Genomic DNA, 10063 nt, shown 5'->3' with positions numbered 1-10063 from the left:
TTTTAGCATCTTCTGGAAGGGCTTTGAAGTAGGATTTCAAAATTTAAATTCATTGTTTGGAGAAGGTGCTTTGCAGTTACTGTGAGTTTATGACTTAGGACTTTCTCCCTCTTACTATCCTAAGGGATACCATGGAGGCAGATCAATGATGTGCTTGGTGGGTATATCCCCAGATCCAAATGAATTCTATTGCTGGCTATTCCTGATTGAAGTAACATGTGCTCGTTGTAAATAAAAATGTGGACAATACAAAAAAGCATGAGGAGAAAAGCTTTAGACACCAGCAAAGCAATCATTCAGAGACAAAGATTATTTCTGTATTGGTGTATTTCCCTTTGGTCATTTATTTTATGCATATATTCTTTTATGTAATTGGGATCCTAGTATAGTCACCTTTTTTTTTAATAAGACTGTATTTTTAGAGCAGTTTTAGGTTCGCAGCAAAATTGAGAGAAAGATACAGAAGTTTCCCATACACCCTCTGCCCCAACATATGCACAGCCTCCCCTACTGCCAACATCCCCCACCGGAGTGGTATGTTTGTTACAATTAACAAACCTACAGTGATACATCATAGTCACCCTAAGTCCATAGTTTACATTGTGGTTCATTCTGGTATTAACATTTTATGGGTTGGGACAAATGTGTAATGAACATATATCCTTCATTATAATATATAATTGTCTCCACAATTGTGCCTTTTCCAGAATGTCATATAGCTGGGATCATACAGTATGTCGTCCTCTCAGATTTGTTTCTTTCACTCAGTAATATGCATTTCAGTTTCCTTCATATCTGTTCATGGCTGGATAACTCATTGTTTTTCTAGCGCTGAATACTATTCTGTTGTCTGGATGTACATTCACCTACTGGAGGATATTGTGGCTGCTCCCAAGTTTTGGCGATTATGAACAAAGCTGCTATAAAGATCTGTGGGCAGGTTTTTGTCTGGACATATGCTCTCAGTTCCTTTGGGTAAATACCAAGGAGCACAATTGTTGGATCGTATGTAAGAATATTTTTAGTTTTGTAAGAAACCACCAAACTGTCTTCCAAAGTGGCCGGGCCATTTTGCATTCCCACCAACAGTGAGTGAGAGTTCCTGTTGCCCCACACCCTCACCAGCATTTGCTGTTGTCAGTGTCCAGATTTTGGCCATTCTACGAGATGTGTACTGGCAACCTATTTTTTCCACTACTTTATATTGTAAGAATTGCCTTCATGAACATCATTTTTATAGATGTATAGTGGCCCAACACAGGGAGGCCATAGAGCACAAAGTACTTAACCTATCGCTTACTGTAACCTGTTTAGATTTTTCTAATTTTCACTATTATCAATAACATTTTGATGAACATTCAGGTACGTAAATCTTTAGTTACATCTGGATGTTTATATCCCTTGAATATATTCTTAAACGTGGAAATAATTAGCCAAAGAGGGCAGACGGTTTTAGGATTTCCTGGAAAAGTTCTATCACTTTACATTCCTATCAACAGAGCGAGGCACTGCCTCATCAGCAAGTATCACCAGTTTTTAAACATTCTTGCCAAATCAGGTTTAAAAAAAAAAAAAGGTAACTCATTGTTTCAATGGGCAAATCTTTGATCCTTAAGTTGAATATATAGCATTTCATGTTTTTTAGCCATTTGTACTTCCCTCTCTGTGAGCTCTCTGTTAACTGTCCTTTTCTGGGGAGGCTTGTTGACAGTGGCCCCAATAATCCTAAAGTTGCCTGCAGATGATGCCAAATCTTGCATTTGGCCACATCTGATAGGAGGCCAGGCTCCGGCAGGATTAGAAATCGTCCATGTCAGCATTACTGTTTCAATGAAACCAGAAAGGGGAAAGTTTTCCTGTTTTATTGGAATCTGGGAGATGAGGTTATTTTGCTGAGCCACATCTATGATATTATTATGCTTTCTCTTCTATTCGTACTCCCAAAGCTTCTCTTTTCTTAAATTCTCTCTCGCAGGAGAGTAAGATTTGGTGTATGTGTCTCCTTTTTTTTTTTTTCAGTATGTGTTCATTGACTCCCTACTGTGTGCAACACATAGTGGCCACATTAATGGATTTTGGAGTCTCAAGAAGAGCCAGGGCTTTGGAGCTGAGCAGACCTTGGGCAAATCCCTTAACGACTCAGAGGCTCAATTTCCTGTTCTTTCGAGTACCGGGACAGCCCTACCTTTGGGGAATAAATATGTTATGAATGCCAAACTCCTAGAGCAGTGTCTGTCACTTGTAAGACTCCATTTGGCTCAACAAACAATTCTTGAGCTACTTCTGTGTATATGACGTCATGCTAGGTACTGAGCATACAAAGAGGAATCTCCTGCCTACAGGAGAAAGTTCGGGCTGCTCATCTGCTCTGACAAGGTCCTCTCTGACCCCTTCTGTTCTGTGCCCCCCCCCCCCCTCATTAAGTCTAGTGGCCCTACGTGTCAGGGGTGGGTTGACAGCCCTGGGTCTTAGCCACAGTCCTGGAGCAACAGGAAAAGTGCCAGTCAACATTGTTGCACACAGAGTCACAGCTATAATTTTTCCCAGTTTCTTTTTAACACTGTATCATAAGCATTTTCCCTTTACAGCATAGTTGTTAAGGGAACTACTAGAGCCAGCCAACCTCAGTTTGATTTCTAGCTCTATCACTTACTTAGTGACCTTGGGCAAGTTACTTAACCTCTCTGTGCCCTAGTTTCCTTATCTATAAAATAAGAATAATAGTGTCTACTTCCTTTTTTTTTTTAGGATTAAACAAAATATTTCATTCATAGCCTTTAGTGTAGTATCTAGCACACGGTAAGAGCTCAATGATCTATTATTAATATTTACTATGCTTTCTTCATAGCAACCCTGACAATGACTTTATATGATCAAACGGAACGTTCATAATAACGCTTCTGTCTCACATTGGATTCTTAAGGTGTTTCTGATTTTTAAACATAAAATATTATTCCTAAGAAATAAAAAAAAAAGTTATCTTGTCGTTCAGAGATAAAGGCAGAGCAAAAAATTTAAAGAATTAAATATTGAACGAACCAAAATGAATACACTTAAATTACCTTTCAAAATAGTTCAACATTTTCTATACACGTTACAAGGTAATTAGCCCATCTTAGAAGCCTGGGCATATCCTTGTATGAGGCCAAGTGCTGGCCTAGAGCACATTGGTAAGGACTTCTTGTCTTTGTGATTCTCCAGGCAAAGAAGCTGTATCAGCTTTTCTCCCCTACTGCCAGAGAATCTCTGATCTAGCACATCTTAGGGCCAAACCAGCATTTTCCAGCTATATCTTGCAGATAGCTGGTAAGGCAACTGTCAGGCCATGTCACCTAATGGGGAAGTTATGACAGAGGGTTTTTTTTTGTGTGTGTGTGTGGTCCTTCAGCCAACAAGGCTCAAAGTTAGCTCAGGTGTAAATGAAAAATGAACTACACAGATTGAGTGCCTTCTGTATACCAGGCTCAGGGGAAACGTTCTCTTCAATCCTTAGCTCCTCTAAGTGAGACAGAATTTATTGATCCCACACTATAGATGAGAACACTGAGGCCCAGAGAGGTAAAAGGTTTCTTCCAAGGTCACAGAACTGGCAGTCATGAGCCAGATCTGTCTGACTCTCAAGATACAAGCTCTTTCCATGGCACCACAGGATCTCTTTTCAATTTAATACAATTCCATCAGCATGGATTAGTGCTTACACATATTACCCCTGCTAGGCACTAAGAACACAGAGAACAGCCTAATGGGAGAGACAGACACATAAATTCTAAGTTCTAGTATTATGGCTGATGCATGCCTGTGAGAAGTAAAAAAGCCAGGTGGGCAGTTCAATTTAGCCTGTTGTATATATTTCTGAAAGCCATCCTTAATCCCTTTAGGAGGAGGCAGGGGGGAGTTTAGATTGATAGATTAGGGCTATAACCAATGAATAAACAAAGGGCAGTTGGCAAATGGGAAGGGGGAGTTTAATTCCCCCTCAGAGATCCAAGGAAATCTCTTAGAGGATATGGTGTTTTGATTGGGGTTTGAAAAGCAGAAAGAATCAGTAAGAGAATATGGGGAAGGGGCTGACCTGTCTACCTCCTTCCGCAAGAGAAGTAAAAACAGAATCCTGATTTGCACTTGCTAAATACTGGTCTGAAACCAGAACACCTACGCACCCCCCTCTCATTTTGCCCCCACTCTTACTTACATAGGCAGACCTACCAACACACACCCATATATGCTCACACATAAAAAGAAACAAACCCTATAGAAAACATACATAAAACATACATCAGCACATGTGCAGATACTTAAAATACATAATACACAGAAATAGACACTAGCCCCCATACGCTCACACAAATCCATGAAATCCTTGTACACAAAGACTCACAAAGATGTTTACACTCTCATCCACAAGCACATACATATCCTCTCCCCACCTACTACTCATGCAGGTAAATAAATGCATTTTTAAATTAACATATACCCAAGTTCACATACAAATCTCATCCTGCCTTTCTGGTTGGAGGCCAGTGACTAATGGGAAAGCATGCACAAAGGCAAGCATCACGTAGGAGAGGCCAGGAACGGGTTGGCGTCGGGGCTGGGATTAAGTCCTGTCAGATGACAAACCCGCCCCGCCTGGCTCTCCCCAGAAGCTGCATCGCCTGAGCAAGCTCTGGATCCTGGGCAGATGGTGCGAGGCTGCGCGTCGGAGTTCCAGCTTTATAGGGGGTTCGGTGTCACCCAGGGCCGAGCTCGGCTAGCAGCCGCACCCCAATCCCTGCAGTAGGCAGGCGGCTAGGGGACACATCAGGGCTGTGGCGTGGGGCTTGTCCGAACACAGCACGCTGAGAGTAGTTAGCATTAATGAGGGTTTACTGCGGGCCGGGGACTAGGTTAAGCCCTTTTCAGTACGTTACTTAATTCTCGTCTCCGTGACAGGTGGTGTGGGGGTGTTACGTGTCTATCATGCCCATTTTAGAGGTGAGAAAAACTGCGCTCAGGCCGCAAAACCACTCAGCAGGAAACAGGACGCTGAGGTTCAGTCCGGTCGGAGCCTATTCTCCCCGGGGGGTGGGGGGGGTGGGGGGGTGGGGGTGGGGGGGGTGGGGGTTAGGTTAAAGTGTGCACGTGAGTCTGTCTCCCCTACGCAGGAAGCTTGTACCTTCGGCTCCGGATGAGTCTCTAGTACCCCACCCCACCCCGTCCTGCCTGGCACAGCGTCTGGCCCGCAGCAGGTGTCTGATCGGGACGTGGGTCTTGGTTCAGTGGAAGTCTCAGCATGGGCCTCAGTTTCCCCATCCCTGAAATGGGAATGGCACCGCAGACCTCGCGGGGTCGAGACCAGGCTTATCTCGGGCAGCACAAGCAATGCTGAGCTCTACATCGTCGCTGCTGTCGCCCTCGCCCACGGCGGGGGTTCCAGCCCTGTCTCCACCCGAGCCCGGGTGCGTCGCCGGCGCCCCATTGTTCAAGAGGGCGGGGAAGCTCCCGAGAGCGGATTCCCCGCCCCGGGTCGCTCTCGCCGCCCAGTGGAGCAGACGACTTGGCCCGGCGTCTGCCGCGCGGGGCGCGTCCTTTGTCTGCTCCGCGGCGCCCGATGCCCGCGGCCCGCGCCCCGCTCCTTGGGCAGACAAAGCCGGGGCTGCCGCGAGCCCGGAGGGCTGGAGCGGGGCTCGTACCACCCTCCTCCCGCCTTAACTCCGCCCCCTCCCCTCGACGCCATCTGATTGGCCCGCGGGGCTACAAAGAGGCCGGGAAGCGGGTGTGTCACGTGGGCCAGCGTGACCGCCCATTGGTCGGGCGAGGCTGCCAATCGGAGAGGGCGGGCTGTCCGCGCTCGGCCCGGTCGCTCCCTCCGCGCTGGGGCCCGCCCGCGGGGCCGGCCGCCTGTCAGAGGGAGGTGGCGATGGTGCGCCCGGTGGCGGTGGCGGCTGCGGCGGCTTCCCTGGTCCGAGCGCAGGGAGGAGAAGATGACTGACCGACCGACTGAATGACTGAATGAATGAATGGAGGAGCCGAGCGCGCCATGAGGAGCCTGCCGAGCCTGGGCGCCGTCGCCCTGTTGTGCTGCGCCGCCGCCGCAGCCGCCGCCGCCGCCGCCGCCTCGACAACCTCGGCGGGGAATGTCACCGGTGGCGGCGGGGCCGCGGGGCAGGTGGACGCGTCGCCGGGCCCGGGGCTAGGGGGCGAGCCCAGTCGCCCTTTCTCTAAGGCGACGCCTCCCACGGCCCAGGCCCCGCGGACCGGAGCGCCGCGCACTACTGGCCACCGGCCCCTGGCTGCGTCCTCCTCAGCCCAGTCCCCGGAGACCACCCCTCCTCGGGCGACGGCCGGACCCGCCGCGACCACCTTCCAGGCGCCGCTCAGCCCCTCGCCCACCGCCCCCCCGGCGGTGGACCGTACGCCGACCGCCCCTCGCGCGACCACCGGACCCGCGCCGACCACCCTCTCGACGAGCACTGGCCCGGCGCCGACCACCCCTGTAGCGACCACCATTCCGGCGCCCACCACTCCGCTCACCCCGACCCCCGTGCTCCCCGGCGGCAGCGGCGTCCCGCCCACCCCACCTGCCACCGAGGCGCCCTCTCCCCCTCCCCCAGGTGAGTCCCCGCGCCCCTCGCCGGCTGCACCCAGCCCCGCGGCTGCCCACCCGGCTCCCAGCCCCGGGGCCTCCAGGGCTGGGCTGGTGCCCGCGGTTGACCGTCCCTCGCCCCCAAAGTTTCCCCAGATTTCGACTCCCGGAGGGGGGGAGGTCCGAGCTCCAGCTCGCCTGCCCCCCACCCCCCTCCCCAATCTGGAAAGTCTTTTGTCCCCCCTGGGCTGTGCTTCCCAGGGAGGGGGGCGGCTGCGGTGCGGAAGGCATCGCATCTCCCTTCCAAACGGGGCTTCCTGGCCTTTGTCGGAGACCCCGAATGGGCGCAAACTTTTGGGTTCGGTTCGCTCGCCCTGCCTCTCCGCCGGGGTTATTTCGGGAAGTTTGAAAGCCAGCACGGTACCTCCTTCAACCAACGGGTCGAAAACTGAGTGTAAGGGATTCCTTCCAGAGCTTCCGTTTCCTTGCTCATTTCTCCTTGTGTGTGTGTGTGTGTGTGCGTGTGTGTGTGTGTGTATATATATATGATGTGCATGTGGCAGGTGGAAGAGATACTAAGGATTTTGTTTACAGCAGTAGGACAGACCACTCGAGGCCAAAGAAGAAGAAGAAGAAAAAAAGGCAGTGTAATCCATGTGTTCCCTGCAAATGACTGGATTCAGTAGGTCATTTGGGACAGGTGTGCATCTAGGTTGAGCATGCCTATAAATTAGGTTAAATCCCTTGCTTGCACCATTTTTTCTTCCTCAATTACAAGGTCAATATGTTTGCACAAATACACGATCTAAACAGAGATGCCCATTGCCTCTCCCCCCCACCCCCACCCCCCGCCTGAAGTTAGAATGTTCAGTTTGGAGGATGCTGATAAAAGCCAATATCTGTTTGAGTCCACAGAGAAAATAGGCTTTTCTTCCTGCTGGTTGAAGTCTCCAAGCAAAGTTAGAGACAACTCCTATTCTTGTCTCCTTTGAATCTGAAGTGGGCTGGGACTAAACAAATAAGACCTGCCTTGTCAAGACATTAGACAAGAGCTTCTGAATTCCTTTGCCTGAGTCAGGGTGGGGATTTGTCCAAACTATTTGCCAAGCTGTACTTACATTAATGGATCTCTGACCTAATTCTTAGGCTCAGCGATTTACTGTAGAGTCAGGTATGGACTTTGGACTATAAACGAATTTGTAGAGAATTTTCCCACATGATTACGAGTCTTAATACAGTCTTGAATTTTGGGTTGGAGCTTGGCATTGACATCCGTAGGAATGCAGATTATTCAACCATAAAAAGCTAAGTTTGCATCTCTTCTAGCTTGAAGGAGTATATGAACTGGCTGGATTTTGACTGTACCCTTTTTTGGCTTTGGTATAGAGAGATTGACATATTGCTGAGAGACAGGAAGCATAGTGGTTGAGAGTGTGGACTCTGGAGTCCATTCGCAGGTTTGAATCCTAGCTCTGCCCCTTATTAGCCGTGTAATCTTGGGCAGGTCATTTACCCTCTCTTCAACTGGGAAGTGAAGATCATAATCGTACCTACTTCATAGGATTGCTGTGACGATTAACGAAGTTAATACATTTATGGTGCTTAGAACAGTTCCTGGTGCAGAGTAAGCACCATATGTGTTAGTTAGCCTTATGATTACAATTTGTGTGTGTGTGTGTGTGTGTGTGTGTGTGTGTGTGTGTGATAGAAAGCAGTTGAGACCTAATAGTAACGTGGTGATTTGTTGTTGTTGTTGTTGTTGTAGTAAAATATTATAGAAAAAGGATGAATTAGATGTTCCAGAGTTTGAAGCACCCATTTAGGTAGCATTTAGGTAGTTGCAAGATCCCTTATTTTGAATGGCGAGTATATGTTAAATAAGTCTGTGTAATCGATGTTATTTTACCTTTATTATTTTCGTATTTTTAAATCACAAAGTTAACCTTTAGTTCCAAAAAATCCAAATCACCAGAGGTCTACAAAGGAAAAAAGTGACAGTCACTCCTTTACTGCTTCCTAGTTCCAGTCAGTCCCTAGAGGTTACTACTGTTAACAGTTTGATCTCTTTTCAGACATTTTTCTGGGCATTTTGGAGCATACATATACAGAAGGGTTTTTTTTTTCCCCATACACAGAGGGTTTTTAAAAATAGTTTTCAAAAACTCAAAATAATTCTACACATATTGTTTTGCAACTTGCTATATTCGCTTAACTATGTATCATGGACTTTTTTTTCCCCCATGTCCGTAGTTAAAGTCTACCTTATTCTTACCAGTTACATTTTTTGGCATAAGAATAATATAACTTTTTATTTTATTTTTTTTCCACGTTTTTTTATTTATTTTTGGGACAGAGAAAGACAGAGCATGAACGGGGGAGGGGCAGAGAGAGAGGGAGACACAGAATCGGAAACAGGCTCCAGGCTCTGAGCCATCAGCCCAGAGCCCGACGCGGGGCTCGAACTCACGGACCGTGAGATCGTGACCTGGCTGAAGTCGGACGCTTAACCGACTGCGCCACCCAGGCGCCCCTAACTTTTTAAACTAATCTACTTATGGACACTTAGGTTGTCTGGGATTCACTTTATTTTTTTTAAATTTTTTTTTTTTCAACGTTTATTTATTTTTGGGACAGAGAGAGACAGAGCATGAACGGGGGAGGGGCAGAGAGAGAGGGAGACACAGAATCGGAAACAGGCTCCAGGCTCCGAGCCATCAGCCCAGAGCCTGACGCAGGGCTCGAACTCACAGACCGCGAGATCGCGACCTGGCTGAAGTCGGACGCTTAACCGACTGCGCCACCCAGGCGCCCCTGGGATTCACTTTAAAAAGCACAGACAAGAACGTGTCCTTCCTTGTTAAGTCCATCACGTGCATTATTCTCCAACACTTCGGCTGTAGTTTCGAAGAATCCAATTTCAAAGGAAGTAAAGCTGGATTGATGAATATGTGCCATGTGCACTGTTCAAGGCTTGAGTAACTTCCATGGACTTACGTATACCTACGTCTCTAGTGGTCTTTGGGTGACAAAAGTTTTAGAAGGATGTCCAACTTCAGTAGCTCTTCTGTGGCTTTTTTTTTTTTTTTTTTAGTGTTCTTTTTTTTTTTTTTTTTTCTTCTGTGTTTTAAATTTAACATTGTTCATACTTTTTACATTGTTTGTGTCTCGTTCTCAGCAGCTGAACTGAGCTTTGCAGGCCTACCGATAGGTAGTTTTTGGCTTTACAGTATGATACAATCAAGTATGGCCTTTTTATCTGAGCACGGGTTCTAGTCTACTTCAAACAGGGCACACGTCTCTTTGACAGAGAGAAAAGTTCTCACTGATCTTGAGAGACCTAGTTTGGCTTGCAAAGTTGGATTCTCTGGCATTCGGGAAGATGGTTGGTTGTACTGGGTATTTTATTTTAATGTTCCTGTGAGGACTGAATGCTATTGATAATCTATTATGTGATTAGATGGGTCTTCTAGCTGCTCTTTGATTTAATAAGAATTTCTT

At 47.5% G+C, this 10063-nt stretch overlaps 1 protein-coding gene and 1 long non-coding RNA gene across 2 annotated transcripts in view; one reads left to right on the top strand and one right to left on the bottom strand.

Annotated features, from left to right (window-relative positions):
- The first annotated feature begins 5855 nt into the window (after nucleotides 1-5855).
- MEGF9 (multiple EGF like domains 9) overlaps nucleotides 5856-10063 on the top strand; it is an 89136-nt gene continuing 84928 nt past the window's right edge. Inside the window, exon 1 of the mRNA XM_045470327.1 lies at nucleotides 5856-6593. Coding sequence (XP_045326283.1) covers nucleotides 5996-6593 — 598 coding nt within the window. The 5' untranslated portion in view covers nucleotides 5856-5995. The remainder of the gene's footprint in view (nucleotides 6594-10063) is intronic.
- Nucleotides 8478-9148, bottom strand: LOC123593808. Its single transcript, XR_006710549.1, has 2 exons — nucleotides 9101-9148; nucleotides 8478-8869 (listed from the first exon to the last, which is right to left on the bottom strand). It is a non-coding gene; the product is annotated as an uncharacterized LOC123593808 (long non-coding RNA).

The sequence above is a fragment of the Leopardus geoffroyi genome, chromosome D4 (genome assembly GCF_018350155.1).
Source record: "Leopardus geoffroyi isolate Oge1 chromosome D4, O.geoffroyi_Oge1_pat1.0, whole genome shotgun sequence".
Classification (NCBI taxonomy): domain Eukaryota; kingdom Metazoa; phylum Chordata; class Mammalia; order Carnivora; family Felidae; genus Leopardus; species Leopardus geoffroyi.
This window is presented reverse-complemented; position numbering and strand designations above follow the sequence as displayed.